The sequence below is a fragment of the Crassostrea angulata genome, chromosome 5 (assembly GCF_025612915.1).
Source record: "Crassostrea angulata isolate pt1a10 chromosome 5, ASM2561291v2, whole genome shotgun sequence".
Taxonomy (NCBI): domain Eukaryota; kingdom Metazoa; phylum Mollusca; class Bivalvia; order Ostreida; family Ostreidae; genus Magallana; species Magallana angulata.
The window spans coordinates 23,322,061-23,338,574 of NC_069115.1; the positions used below are offsets into that span (position 1 = coordinate 23,322,061).

At 31.5% G+C, this 16,514-nt stretch overlaps 2 protein-coding genes across 2 annotated transcripts; both read left to right on the forward strand.

Moving 5' to 3' along the window:
- Positions 1-292: 292 nt before the first annotated feature.
- Positions 293-4,434, forward strand: LOC128185234 (multiple epidermal growth factor-like domains protein 11). The gene is made up of 3 exons (XM_052854881.1): positions 293-485; positions 1,803-1,940; positions 2,262-4,434. Exons 1-3 carry the CDS (start codon positions 293-295, stop codon positions 2,732-2,734), a joined length of 804 nt encoding a protein of 267 aa, XP_052710841.1. The 3' UTR covers positions 2,735-4,434.
- Positions 4,435-5,869: 1,435 nt separating this feature from the next.
- On the forward strand, positions 5,870-16,239 carry LOC128182665 (probable cytochrome P450 49a1). Its single transcript, XM_052851353.1, has 10 exons — positions 5,870-5,977; positions 7,599-7,756; positions 9,084-9,309; positions 9,850-10,028; positions 11,033-11,222; positions 12,292-12,472; positions 12,840-13,003; positions 13,822-13,903; positions 15,232-15,450; positions 15,885-16,239. The coding sequence occupies exons 1-10, from the start codon at positions 5,928-5,930 to the stop codon at positions 16,002-16,004; spliced, it is 1,569 nt and encodes a 522-aa protein (XP_052707313.1). The 5' UTR covers positions 5,870-5,927; the 3' UTR covers positions 16,005-16,239.
- The last annotated feature ends 275 nt before the right edge of the window (positions 16,240-16,514 follow it).

A 16,514-nucleotide genomic window follows, 5' to 3' on the forward strand; every position in this document is an offset into this window, starting at 1 on the left:
TATTGTTTATGAGTATGTTTATTCGGTACAAAGATACAGTAAATGTTTAAATTTCAGGAAGAATATTTGAATTTTTTAACTAATTTAAAATAATCAAAATCAAATCATCTGCATGGTTTTAAACTGTGTTGCTTTGAGGTAAAAACGCCTTTTGTGAATTGGTTTATATATATATATATATATATATATATATATATATACATATATATATATATATATATATATATATATATATATATATATATATATATATATATATATATATATATATAAACGCATTACGCATTCATATATGATACTCGTGAATGTAACACACTGCAGACAATTCCTTATTTATTTATTAATTGCAGATTGTTCTCCGGGGTATGTGGGTAGCGATTGTACGGAGCAATGTCGCCATCCGAACTACGGAACAGATTGTCAGGGACTGTGCAATTGTAGTAAAGAGTTCTGTGATATTGCCACTTGTTGCTTTTCACCTAAAGGTATACTTTTTGCTCTTTTGTTTTTTGTAATGTTCGTTTGTTGTCCTTTTTTTTTAATCTTTGAAGGAGGAAGGGAAGGGTCATTTACATGTATCTCCTAATTCTCGTCTACTTCAGATTTTTAAACGCATAGCTGATTTATAATGACTGATTCTAATTTGATAAATATTGTGTATTTTCGTTCATATTATAGCAGATATACGAAAACGTTTGATGTAAACATTCGATTTACAATGTTACAGTAAAATATTTTGAATGCAGTGCATTTTCAAATAATTTTAGCTAAAATGACTGATAAAATGGGATTTCTGATGGGAACAATGAAAAACAAAATGAACGTGTAAAACAATCGAAAAGTCATACCCCTCAATCTTACAGGAAAAAAAACTATTCAATAGGTATTGTTTAGAGAACGAGACAGGTTCTCTATGGTTCATACAAATTTGGGGGTGGACGAGTGCGTAGCACTAGTCTACTCTCAAATTTGTATCAAACAAAGAAAAACTGCCGAGTTCTCTAAATGATTTGTGACACGATTAAATGAAAACAAGCATCTGACACATCTAACTGATCAGAGGTGTCATGTAAATTTCATTTCTTCTTAAATCGAAAAACAGGTTCGTTACCGGGTCTATACGTGTATTTGGGTTACACATTTATTACACATTTTCAGAAGATCAGTTTAGATTTGACCACAGCTAGGTAAGACGGATATGAGCTGTCTTGATTTTTTGACGGACGAGGTAGACGATATTACCTTGTTGCAGATATGCAAAAATATAGAAGACAGAACATCAAGTATTTGAAGGGCTTCAAATTCTTAGGTTTATAACAACTGTCAGTTTTTGTTTTCGTTTGGACCTAAATAACTGTAAATAACAGTGGAATTAAGTGTACGTGTTCCTGAATGTAAAAAAAAAAATCTTCTAATATATGGGAGGTTTTATTGAGATGTTTAAGAAGGATCCCTATTCCTTTTCTTGCTATGTGTTTTTTAATAGATTTGAATATTATTTGCGTAATGATTTTGCAAAAAAGGTAATTTAAATTAAATACGTTGTGTTGATTGTTGCATTGATTTATATAGCATATTTAGATCGTTCTGAATTTAAGATACAAAACAGAACGGTTTGTTGGCTAATAGAGCACGGTGTATCAGCTAATACAGTACAGCATATAGCTCCGCCCCCAGTAGTCTTATACTGTGTTGCTAATACAAAATGGTAAACTTTAAAGAAAAACACCGCCATCATGTCACAAATGATACTTATAGTTTTTAAACTTCTTTTAAAATGTCAAAATGAATATTTTTTGCAGATGGGTGTAGAGCTGGCTATTATGGTGACAGATGTATCAACAAATGCCGATATCCAAACTTTGGGAAAGCATGCCAAAAACGTTGTCAGTGTACCCAGTCCTTATGCAGTTTTATCACTGGATGTGACGCCTCTGGATGTACGCAAACCTTTTCAATTAGTGTAGATCCTTTTTTAAACAAGAGAAATTAATACCCTCGAGGATTTTAAAATCTCGCTTTTATTTTTTAATATAGTTTTGAACTTTTTATGATTTTAACAACAAATTGGTGCTCACGGAATTAAGTACCCGTGTAAAATAATAAATCAACAGTATACAAAAGTCATATTTTAAAAGTTATGTAATTGGAATTTCATGAAAACCAATTATATTATATTGTCAATCAGATATGGATATGATCTTTCATAGGCAAATGACAATATGCAAATAGAATGAAAAATGTACTTTTCTATATCTTAGATGTAAATTTGACGTCGGACACAATTTCACAATCCATAACGCAATACACCATAGAAAGAACTGCAATGGGGGTTATAGTTTCAGTATCTGTCTTGTCTTCCATAATAATCTCGGCTGTCATCTCCTTAATCATCTGGCGACGAAGGGGTCCATATAGATCTACCAGGAGAGCATCGCAAAATATTCCAGAAAAAGCGCAACAGAAAACAACCAAACAAACGACACAACAACCTAACCATGCTTCTTCAAAAATCAACAATAGAACAAACGTGTACAGTTCCTGTGATATTGCCGGGCCCAGTCAGTTAAAAACTGTCTCCATGGAGGTCTATACCGATCCTTTACAGCTAGACTGTGATCGTACGGCGCAACAGCGCGCGAGTGAAACAGACACTATACTATATGATATCAGTTCTTGTACGTATGAGCCCATGATGAGCTTTGTCAAAGAAGACAATTTGACACGGGTTTAACATACCTCAAAATAATCCCGTAATACAGTACAGGCAACGCCGATCCCTTATATTCTGTGCACCCTTACCGTCAAATTGCAACGCGGTGTTTCATGAAAACCACATACCGCTGTTGTAGGGTCGTCCAGAAAGTCAAAAATCAGTTCTGGAGGGAAAAAATATCGGACTCAAAACGCGAGTTATCTTCCTCGATTAAAAAAATAATTGACAGCTAAACGTTAATATATATCATGTTATTCATGGAACAATCTAATATAACAGATGATATTTTAATTGTTAAATGCATAGCATGTGTTTAAAAATCATACAGCAATGCTATTTCATTCAGTTACTTTACGGTGTTTTTTACAACAACAACAAAATCAAAATTGACGTAGCCTATTCAAAAAGTGGTGAGCGTGCTTGGCAGTCGGGTTTTCATTTCTATTTTTATTGTCTTTAAACTTACTAGATTGTGAAAATGTATTGTGACATTTCTGTTTAATCTATGCAAACTGCATACATACAATGTATATGTATTATTCAAATTAATTAATGCTCTCCGTGCGATCGAGTTTTAACAAACATTCAGCCTGTTTGCAATCGTATTATTTAGAAAGCAAAAAGTACACAGTCATTTACTTGTATGATATTGATTATATGTGTATTTTGTATGTATTTTAAGTTCTTAATCTACTTGTTTGTAGGCAAGGTTTTCTGTACAAGTGATATAATATGCAGTCTGGACCCGTTTCACACAACTATCCTATGACTATGATCTACAACTAGACCAACTTTAACATGCCGAGAACCTATATTTCGGGGATTTTCCCTTGGACATTTTGGGGAGGGGGCAGTGTATGGACACATTTTTCTCATCAAAAACTACTAAAATATTATTGTGTTTTGCTTTAGATCAAGGGAAAAAAACGATAAAAATGCACTTTTCATGACGTCACAATAACCCCTTTCTATAACCCTTTACCCTTTCGAATATTTTGTGAGGCAATTAACGTAAATCTTCGTAATTTGTTATTCATGTTGTAACAAATATCAATGCTACGTTTTTTATCATTATTTAAATCTGACAAAATCATCTAATCAAATTCAGTTTTCAACAGTTTCCATTTGAAACTTTATAAATAGCATTTTTGTACTGTAAATGAATAAAGATACAAGTTTGAAATAAGTTTATCCTTAATAGCAAAAAATAATTACGTCTGAAACTGATTGTCTACGGAAACAAATCCACGTCTCGCCTTTTCACAGACCGACAAATTTTGGTGGAATTTCACATCTGGCTTATGATAAGTCAATGAACATGTCCTCCATAATTTCCTTAAGTTATATTTTTGGATTTTTTTGTCAGCATTGCTAATTAACAGTGTTATAGCGCAGCGAATATATATTATAGAGAGCTTAGTATCGGGGAAGTAGAGGCCACAATGATATATCCATGTTACGTCATTTTGTTTTTATACTGTCACGTTTAATGACTATGTTGTAATATAGTCACGTCTAAAGGTTATGAATATGATAGGCAGTAAAATGTACATGTACATCTATCAAATTGATCATACGTAAACGATTTAACGGCGGCTTTTAATTCAATTTCTTTATTTTATTTTCACTGTATAAACATCAATAGATGTTGTGTTCTGTTAAAATACTGTACAACTTTTTGTCATAAATTACGACAGAGAAATTTGTCATAAACTTTTTGATTTTGTATGTTTTTGATTTTTTTTAACATGTTTCCCACTATGCTTAATGTATTATCACAAATGCAATTAAGTCATAATTAAGATGGACTGGGCAGTTCGGGTGTTTTATTTAAACAATAAAGTTCTTTCTCTGCTGCTTTATGCAGGTACTTAATTATGTATTTAGCATTGCAGAGAAATACATGACCCGCCTTTGTTTTTCTGTAACTTCCTAACCTGAACGAATTATTAAACAGAATTTTACTGCTTATATATTTACATCTAAGATTAGATTTTTTTATTCAATTAAAAGTGGGTTAGCGTACATAAATTATTTTTAATTGTAAATAAGAACGTTACACAAAAGAAGCATCAAATGTTTCATATGTAAAAGTAACCATGGTACATGTAACTTAGTATACATATTCTGATGTCCGTCCTTGTAATTTCGTGGAGTTCGTGATCTCAACAGCTGCTCAATGCAGTTTAGTTTCGATCGATCGAGAGATAATCCACGTTTAATCAACGGCAAAAGTTGAATTCGTTATAAAGCGCACATTTTTAAACTAGAGAGTTCTAATTATATGCAGTCCATCTCTTAACTATTGGAATAACATTGTAGTTACATATTAATTAAATCATTATAAGAATAGATCGTTTACTAGTAGTATTAAAATATGCTATCTAGATCTAGAGTATAGCATAATTAATTATTACATCCAACATATGGTTTTTTTTTAAATAAAATAAAAATATTTATAAGACTATGTGTTACTTTACATTTTTGTAACTAAATGCAGATAGAATTTGAGTCAGTGCAATTTGGCGTTTGCGTATGACCAAAATGCAATGCCGTAGTTTCTTTTTCAAGTAAGTGTATGTGCAAGACGTACGAAGGTTGATCCAAAAGTAATATCCCAGATGCGATAAAATCGTAAAAAATCCACTTAAACTGAGAAAAAATCGTGCTTTGAAATATCTACCTAATTCAATTTAGACTTGAAAATTTTAATGCATTATTATAAATATTTGTGAAGATGATATATTTTGTAGAGCGTGAGGTAAGGATAGTCGCCGCACGCTAGTAGAATTATGTAATTTAGTACTCTATAGATATAAAAAAAACTTTTTATTTTATAATTTTTTTATAAAGAATCTAATTAATCTGTTTGTAATCGATGGAGTAGTATATTGGATATTTTTTTTTTAATTTTGAAGCATGTAATTTATTCATATATACAAACTTTAAAAAAAATGTAAATTCATGGTGGGGCGATGTCACGTATAATCATGCTATAAAAATCAATATCTTGTAAAGTGTTCAACGAAATTTAATAAAAATTTTAATTCGAATTAGAATTTTGATAAGAAAAATTTTGATGTATCATTTTATACAATACAGCAACAATGTGAAACGCGCGCGGTGAAAAGTGTGACATCACTTTTGGATCAACCTTTATATATTGCACGACCTATATTGCACGACCTATATGTAAAAATGAAGGCGTAAAATGTCGTCGACAATAAAGTGCTTCATGTGGAGATCACAGTTTCCTCTTAGGTTTGGTACCTTTATTTAACCATATTGCGTTTTACAGATTCATAGCCTAAATATCCTTCACTTATTTCCTCAAATATTATGCATTACGGTTTTTGATTTTGGTTTTTTTTTGGTCTTTTTTACAGTAAACGTGTATACACAATGTCACTAAGCACTGGACTCTATTCAATTCATGTCTTTTGAATTTTAAACAACATGCGTCGAATGTCACAGTACGTGTTATGATTAAGACATTTAAACTTGTAATTAAAATTGGAGACAGTCGCTCATGACGATAAGAGAATGAAACGGTAACCCTCAGAACAGTTACCAAATTTTCATGCTTTTATATAAATATGGTGACGCATGAGGGCAACATCTAAATTACAAATGTTACGCCTCGGCTCAAAAATTTAAAGACAGATAAAAAAAGTAAAATGGCTGTATAAGCTAACTTACTATATTTCTCGGAATAATGTTTACAGTGCAACAAGCTCTATTGCAACTTAAGGTCTCTGGCCGCCGACTCAATCACAAAACTTCAACTTTCTGTTTTAATTGTAAACGGATGAACTCACTCATCGGGGAGATCACACGGCGTAATGCCCAGTATGTGTATTCACTCGGAAACGAAATCTTCCTTTCAGTTGAAGCATTTATTAGTAATAAACTGTATACAAAAACGAACAAAAGATTTTTCCCCACGCAGTTTACTCGATGACTGCTTCAACAAACGAACTTTATCTTAAATTTATGATTCTTTTACGTTTTGCATGTACTTGTACGTATATTTATGTACTACGAGCGATCTAATACACAGTGAAGTCAACAATAAAATTGATATTGCAGTGGTTAATCAAACTACATGTACTAACTAGATATTGGATAGCTCAAACGTCTTCTAACGTTTACAAATTAGTTTTGCTGATGTTGTTAGGTAAACCAATTTGAAAATTCTTCGATGTGTCATGTTGTAAATTTTGAATTTTGTATTTACTGCCGCCCAGTAAATTCAAAATGTGTATTTACTGCCACCCGATAAATTCAAAATTTACATGGCAGATGCTTTAGATATTATTATAAATGTAGTATTCTGAGCAGTCGTCCATGTCTCATAGAAATTTTTTCTTATTTCTTAATGTCCTGAAAGGTATTCAAACGAATTTTAACTAGAGCATTACTTTTCTTGAGCGAAAGTGATATCTTGTCATTAATATTAAATATTGTCAACTTAATTTTTAATTTCTACCTCAATCTGACAAAACAAAGGGACTTTTGGAATATTAAGTTCACCCAAACTTATCACGATAACATTACTCTGAATATAAAGTACTTACTATGGTTTCATCAATATTCGTTGAATACTAATTTTTGTGGATTTCGTTGTTAAGTAGATCCACAAAATTAAATGTTCATCAAAGTGCAATTTCTATTAACATTGTGTATTGATAGGGTCATTGGCCATGAATTCACCTATCCTTGAAACTGTGTTTTTCACTTCATCCACGAAAATCGATACCCTTGAATTTTAATGAAACCACAGTATATCATTTTTTGATTATTAAGTATTGCTTTTATTTGTTTGTCTTATACATACATGTATAATCAATATTGCATGATTTATTTACTTCTTATTTCTTAGATTACCGACTGTATTATCGACAAGCTTGTATTCATCAAATCCCGCGCCCGCACAGACAACCAAACACCCGGATGTAAGGCCACTGGAAGATATCCCCGGAGTGTCCGGGAAATCAGCATTACCTTATGTCGGAAGTATCTTCCTTTCAAAATCCCTAGGTATTTGTCTATTCCGTTTATCTTCTTTACATTAGTAATATCTTCCTGACAAAATCACTATACTCTGTTCCAAGTTTTTAATACCGGTCACTTTTTGTTTGATATTTCGATAATCAAATAAGAAGACCTTTGTGTCAAAATTAAATTAATTCAGTTTAACAATTCAGTTTAACAAAGCTATATATTTTTTTTAATTTGAAACGTCCTAACTACATGTCCTGCTTCAGGTTTCAATACACGTTCAAAAATATCAAGGTTATGAAAAGTACCCGGATGATAATGTTAAAAATAATTGTACGAGAATGTCTGGGAACTTCGGAATGAATACTAGTAAATTCTTGTAATGTATGAATTTTCGCTCCTTTACATTTTTTCGGGTATTTTTGGGAACGTGTAAAAGAATTCTCGGAATAATTGCCATGTAATTTATACATTCCTATTCCAACACTTGCAAAACAGTTTCGCCCAGATATAGATGTGTTTTATTTTAGACATTGGAATTTGCCCAGTTTTAAATTCGCCCGCTGACATCAAGGGCGAAAGGTGCGAAAATAAAACGGAAGCAAATATTTCTTTGTATACAGTATCAATTTCAATCGTATTTCATTGACAAGTATTATTTATATGTATATTACTTTTATTAAAAAATTCACGAAAAAGTGTTGGAAACAGTAACTTGAGACAAACTATAAGTATTTCTCTCATCGTAATTTATTTAGTCTGGTAGTACAAAATCCCTAGGTATGTTTCCATTTCATTTTTTTTTTCACCTGCATGCTGATTTCGGGTACCAAATTGGCGCTAAAATGCACTAGTATTAAATTGCGTGGTCGCAATCAGAGCTGATTTTCATTTTTTATGAATTTATATTTTCACAGAATATATCTTTAAATCAGGATAATAGATGCAAGTCCCTGCGCAACGGTTTAAATAAAAAGTTTTTTTTTTTTTTTTTTTTTTTTTTTTTGTACGGATGTAGCTTTACGGTTCGTCAACCCACATTGCCCGTACTGCTACGGTTCTGCAGTTAATATTGACTTCAAGTTATCTTCTACTGATTGTAGAGACTATTTTACTGTATAGTGAGCTACCTTAAATCGTAACTTTGCTTCTTAAAAACTCTGGTTTTTCATTTCCCTGTATTGTTTTTTTGCGTAAAGTTTTTATCTGTATACATACATGTACATGTTAAAAAAATACAATACCCGATCGAGAGAGATTGCATAACCTACCCCATACAGAGCTGTTACAGCATCCGCCTGTAATACATGTATATAATTATCTGGAAGTCTGACTAACACGCCTTGGTTATTTCATAATGTTGTAGATATCGGGGCTGATTTCCAACTACAGACATTCTGTTCTCGTCTCCAAAAGAAATATGGCGATATAGTCAGGACCAGAATCAAAGACAAATGGGCAGTGTTCATTTTTCACCCGGATCTTGCCAAAGAGGTTTTGGAAATACAAGTGAAATACCCTTATCGTCCTCCATTAGATATCGTCAAAGTTTACAACGACGAACAGAAGCTCAGCCAAAACCTGGCAACATTGCAAGTCACTGTTTAACTTGAAATTTAAAAGACTTTTTTTACGGGGGGGGGGGGGGGGGGGGGCTTCTCTCGTATATGTACAGTCACTTATAATCATTTTGAGAAATCATAAACTTTCAAAGGGCAACTACACAAATTTTTAAAATTATTTCAAAGGGCAACTACTCCAAATAGTTTAAGAACTTATGGTACGCTGTTTTTGTACCAGGTATATAAAAATATTATGAAATGTCGAGATGAATAGTCGAAGCGTCGGCCATATTGCCGAATATTAATGTTCACCAGACGGACATAGAGATATATCGTGCAGTCACGTGTCACGTTTAAACCAATGAAAGTGTGATATTTCAGTCGAAGGAAAAAACAAGTCATAATTATAATTATATAAGATTTTATAGTAGATGTTTGGTGATCTTTTTTCATTTGGTTCATACAATTCATAGATATTTTTATATGAGAGAATACGGACAATATCAAATGTTTCCAACAAGTGTAAAATAAATATAGTTGCCTCATAATTTCCAAAGCTCTTATTTGCAGAAATGGTGAGGCTTGGGCTAGATTACGGAAACCCACACAGCAGCTGATCCAAAGACCATTGGCCGTGTCTGCCTATGTAGATATTCTGTCAAAGGTAGCCGAGGACTTCGTACAGAAATACCAAGATGGCGGAACCATTGAGGATCTCCGACCAGTTCTTGTCGACTACGCAACTGAAAGTAATAATAATATGTATTAAAGAAGTCAGAAAAACCTTAGAGAATACGTAACGTTATTTGAAATATTTCTGAAATACACAAAAGAATGGCGACAAAAAGTTAATTCCAATTCATTATCTTTATAAGGAAAAAATATAAATCATAAACCCCATTTACTCAAAACAATAAAATTCGAGTTTCAGCGTAATTTCATAATTTCGAAACTTGCATTCGAATGACATTTGTTCGATCTTTCAAAAATTGTGCAATTTGGCCTTAAATCATTTAAAATTGCATTACTTGTGTTTCATCATATAATAGTAAAAACCCGGTTTGGACATAGTCATAATATTAAGTGTTTAGACTTTATTCTCTTTTCTGTCAAAAAAATGTTTAAACTTTGATAAATCTAAATTTCACGATAATTTTTTTAATATAATTTGATAATTAAATAAATGGGGTCATGAAGCAATACTGTTATGTTTTTTTTCTATTCAAATGATACAAGTTCTTTTTAAAGGTCTATTAGCATGATAAGTATTGCAAAGTCACAAAAAAAAAGATTTAACAAGAGCTATTTTATATATTATGTTATTTTCATCACAATCTACTTAAAGTTATCAGTTTTAATATCATTTCTTTTTATTAATATGTTTCAGTGTATTTAAATTACTAAAAGGTCTCCGGTATAAATGAAAGTGCATACACATTTGTTCTATCTATTAAAAAAAACACCAGGCAAATTCAAACAATGGCTATTTCATTTTATCCTCTAATGAAAGGAGATTCATATAGTAATTTCAAAGCAATGTGGGCAAGGTTTCGTTTCAATTTTAAATTTTTGAGAATTTAAAAAAAGTGTCTAGTACCTTAATAATGTTTTGATTTCATTTTCAGAATATACAAATGAATTTTTTTTAAACAGTTACAAATAAACATGCAAACCTTTCGAAGTTTGGTGCAGAAATTTTAAATATAAAATGTGTGATTTTTTTGTCTCAATGACATTTATATTTTCGTGTCAGGTGTAGGAATGCTTTGTTTTAATCGACGGTTTGGGTGCATGGATAAGACGGGCATCATTGACATCAAATTTATTGAAGACATATTTGACGCAATTGATGTGGACAGTAAAAGTCTTGGATTTAAGCCATATCTCTACGTGTCAACTCCAATGTACAGAAAATTCAAAAGGGCATTAGACCATGTTTATAGGTTCGATATTACTGGTTTGATTCATTGTTTAAAAAAAAATAACATTTATCTAAATATCCTTTTCATACATGTATCAAGCAAAACATTTAGTTATTCTTCCTTTTAAGCTCGCTCGCTGAAACCTCATACATGTATGGTGTAAATTAAAGTTTGTCAAATTTATTATTATGATCTTCAGACAAGGATTGGGCTACACTCGATGGTCGGATTTTTACATAAGAATTTTTTTAAAACTTAATCTCAAAACCTAAAATGTTTTGATAAAAGTCCGTAAAACTTAGTTCAAATTTTAATTAAGTTTAATTTCATAAGGGTATAACAATATATTTGATATTTTTCTGTAAAATTATCACGCTCTATTACGGTGAAAGTTTGTAGACATTGCCATATGGGTAAAGAGATATCTTGCTACATTCGTTAAGCTAATTTTCATCATGCAGTATATATTTACATCTACCAAGTACGATTCCCTCTACTTCTTACAGAAACTTATAGTCAATTCATAGCTCTATAGAAACAGCTAGACTGAAATCTAAAAGTCCCGTTTATCGATTGGTCGAAAATTACAGTGGCTGAAACTGACAGGAGTGAAATCTACACGTCCTGTTTATCGATTGGTCGTAATCTACAGCGACCTAAGAAAAATCACGGACTGCACGAAATAATCATGATGATGTTAGATTCAAAGTCTCACGGGAGACGATTTGGCTTTTTTTTTTTTAGCTAACGTACTTATCTACATTAACAGTAATTTAGTGAATTTTACTTTAGTTACTTTTTATAATCAATTTTTTTAATTAGTTAAAAGAAAGATGAAAATATGAATAATAAAATGCTTTCTTTGATGATTCATTGTGGTTTTGAAGGTAGCGATTAGTGCAGTGAAAAATTTACATAAGCCTTAAGTATTTTTCTTGCAATGTCGCCTCCTTCATATCCCGAATGAATTACTATAGAAAGCATTTTATTGTTTAATTATACAGTGTATGTGTGTGCGTGTTTAACTGTGATTTCCGACTCCACAAAAGTAACCACAAAAATATAATACATCATTGATGTTCTCTTTCAGTGTATTCCAGGTAGAAATCAAGAATGCGTTGTCAACTTTAGGAAAAGTGAAAGCAGAAGGAAGGCTAGAAGAGTATCTTGAACAGCCGAATCTACTGTACTCGTTGTTGAGTCATCCCAAAATGACCCCAGCCGATGTGGACATAACCCTTCTTGACCTGTTCATCGCAGGGGTGGAGTCAGTGAGTAATTTGTTACAACACTTACATGTATATGATGTAACATGAAGCACAGAATTACATATTAAAAACAAATAAAAAAAAAAACCGAAAAAAAAAACATATAAAACAACAAAAAACTACAAAACCAACAAATAACAAACAACAATACAGAAGGAACTGCATTGATTTTTTTTTTTTAGGTTTTTTTATTGCTCTGTTTCTTGGTTTTTTTTTCTCTTTTGTTTTGTTATGTATCTAATTCATATTTCACTTATATGCCAATATCATCTTTAATATTTTTAATGTATGAGTCTATGTTTCCTCTATACCATTCTTATCATATCGTGTTTTGCTTGAATATAGAAGTGGTCTGACTTTTTTTTTTAAGACTTCAAACACGTTAAGTCTTTTGTGGTTTGAACTGGCAAAGAATCAAGATAAGCAGGATAAACTGTACAAGGAAATCTCGTCGGTTTGTGGCAATGGTGACGTCACAAAAGAAGCTCTGGCCAACATGTCGTATCTAAAGGCATGTGTGAGAGAAACAATGAGGTAAGAAATTTTAAAAAATGCTCTAAGTTGTGTGATTATACAGTCAGTAAAAGCAGAACTTGTACAACATAGTCTATAGTAGAGCATAGAATTGAAGTTTTATACCATATCATTCTACTCTTCACTGATATATCATATATGTACTATAGCATAAAATCTCATGGCACATCATTAGATTTTTATTCATCAGAGTATAACATAACTTAGAATACAACATAATTTCAACTTGATTTTGATGAGCAAATGTTTTTATTGCAGATTAAATTAATTTTTTTTAAATATTTTACTTCTAAATACATGTTCATGTATTTGGAATGGAACTTTTTTTGTTGAGAAGACGGTTTTGTTCAAATCTCATAGCAAAGCATACCCATAGCATACCTTTCATTTCGATTTCTTGTAGCATAGCATGCAAATCTTATAGTATTGCATAAAAATCTCAAAGCATATCTGATTTATTGAATCGCATACAATAGCATAGCATAAAATTGTAAAAGATATGAATGAAATGGCTGAGTGTACCATCAACTTAAATAATACGTAAATCATATTTTCCTCTCAATTGTTATTTCTATACTGTTGGAAATATCAAATTCCGAATTAAAATTACATGCTTCATGTTTAATATACATGTATTGTATGATGGTGTGTTTGCAACAATTCAATAAGCATATTCTATGCTGGTCGTCTTCTTGAAGTACAGGTAATGATTGGTCATTGCCATCTAATGCAATCTTTAATATGTAAAACATTTTGATATATCGTCTTTGTAGACTAAGCGGTTGGCAAATTTTCTGACATTTTTTTTATTGTTGAAGGATTTATTCCCCAACGTCCCCTGGGTCTTACCGCCGCTTTGACAAAGACGTGGTTGTTGGTGGATACCATATTCCAGCAGGGGTAAGTTTACCCTTATCTTCACTCCATATCTCTAAGCAATATATTTTAACATATCTCTCCCTAATCATTTATATAATGATGACTGTTTTTAAGGAAGGTGTCTTTTCTGGTTTTCGACTTGTCAAATGTAAAATTGATTAATTGTTCATAAAATCAAGATGAAAGAACATTGAAATAGTATATTTTTCTTTTGTTTTTACTATCATACAATTTGGCGTAAAAATGGTAATCAATGTTTAGATTCTAACAAGGACTATATTTTTGGCGGAATATTGGCGTAGGAAAAATATCACATGTTTCGCAATTCTGAATTGCTGTAGATTATTAAGTCTTTTTGACATATTAAAGACAATAACATTAATGTTGGATTGTTTAACTTATGTGAACTAATGATATGATACTTGGGTTTCAAATTTCGCTTTTAAAGTAAGATTTCCTATCAAATTACATTTTTAGAAGCTTTTAAAAGTGCCCATTCTATACATTGATTTGTGTGAAAAAATCACTAGAATCAGTTTTCTTCTTTTATTAAATTGTCAATATGTTAGTTTTTTCTGTCAATTTACATCTTTATATAAAGTCTTCATTATTCGTAAAAATCAGAATTTTTTTAATATTTGAAATATAGAGAAAAATTAGAGGAAATGCGGGCTAAGCAATATCAGTTTTAGTTAAAAAATGTATTCCAATTTTGTAATGATATCTCATCATTTCTCTGAAGAATAGAAACTTCATATCTTAAACAGATGTCTACATAACTGCAGCTAACTACATTTATTATTATGATCCTTTAAGTTGAAGAAAAAGGTAGTGGCCTTGACTTGACCTTTATGTGAAAACAAGATGGTTAAATTTGATAAAACTGATAGAATCATTTGGTTATGTGATCTGTTTGACTGTGTCAAAATCTCATCAATTTCTTATTATCAGAAGTATGTTTGATAACGAAAAGACTCCGTCCTTAATAATCAATAAGTTTCATAATCAGAAGTATGCGCTTTTAATTTAATTATCTAGAAAAGATCAAGTTTTAGGTCAATATTCAGTTATCTTGAACAAAGAATTCATTTTGTTTCTAAATCCTACTTTGTCTTGTTTCGTTTTACCTTTATTAACTGTCTTTTATCATAATTTAGTTTGTCTATACATGTATTTTCAAATGTACAACAAATGAAATAAAATTGAGATATTTACATGTATGCACCCCCCCCCCTCTAAAAAAACAAAAACAAACATGAACATATTAACATGGTAACGCTTGACAATGTGTTAAATACCAAAATCATACAACATAAATTATTATAATCATATTTAAACCAATATTTCAGACCGAGTTGGTCCTCTGTTTTCAACAAATGTGTGAAGATCCTCGGTTTTTTAAGAGTCCTGAGAAGTTTCTGCCCGAGAGGTTCATGCGTGACGACACCACATTGGCGGAAGAATACAAAAACACCAACCCCTTTGCTATACTTCCGTTTGGCTTCGGTCCAAGGAGCTGTATCGGGCAACGCTTTGCAGAAACGGAGATGCATGTCCTCACTGCAAAGGTAACAAAGGACTGATTGGAAGAAAGGATAAATAATACAAATTGAATGAGAACAAGACATATTTTATAAACAATCAATGAAGTTGAATGAGCCCATCAATTAATAGTAATATATGCATTTGTTAGATAACTTATAGTGTTCATGAGCGAATTTAGGGAAGGCCCTCTTTTGACCCTTCTCCCGTAAAAATTAAAAGAAAAACACGTACCCCGCCCAAGCCCTGACAAACAGATGTCCTTTCAACCGCTCCCCCCACCCCCGGAAAAATTTCTGAATCCGTTCTTGACTTATAATGTTATTTTGCATTAATGGCTGAAATAACTTCCTCTAAGGAATACCAGTGTAATAAATATGTTTGTTGCTGCTTATCTCGATATTGTTATTTATCTTCATTCAAGATAAATTTCAGACTCTGGTCGGGTTTTTTATTACAGTTTTTTCGTCGGCTCAAAGCCTCGCTTTTGCCGGGTACAAACCAGACAATGGAATACAAATACCGGACATTTGCTGTTCCTAAAAACGCCGTACCATTGGCAATTACTCCGAGAGTGTAGAAAGGTTGTACATTTGACATGAAACTGTGTATTTTATTCAAGTACGCATATGATTAGGTTAATGACTTTTAAATATTATGTTGATTAAAAGTATATCTGAAGAGAAAACATTTTTAGAAAAGATATATGTTGATATACATAATAATTTGTCATTTTATGTACGAATTGACCTGATTTTCTTTCATTCTTTTTGATTTTTTGTTTTGTTTTGTTTTGTTTCGTTTTTTTTTGTTTTTTTTTTTTTTTTGGGGGGGGGGGGGGGTTATTCATAAAAGATTGTAATGTAGCTTTGACCTGAATGAATTTAAGGTTATTTAAAGCGTACAACTTTTTCTATTACATTCATGTAGTATTATATGATACAGTATGTTTGAATATAAATGCAATGTTACTGTATACTTACTACATTTTTATATTTTAAATTAAATGAAGTTTATCACAAATGTTGGACAGTGTTTTTGTTTTGACCGAATGATTATTTGTGAGTAAACACTAATGAACATGATTTAC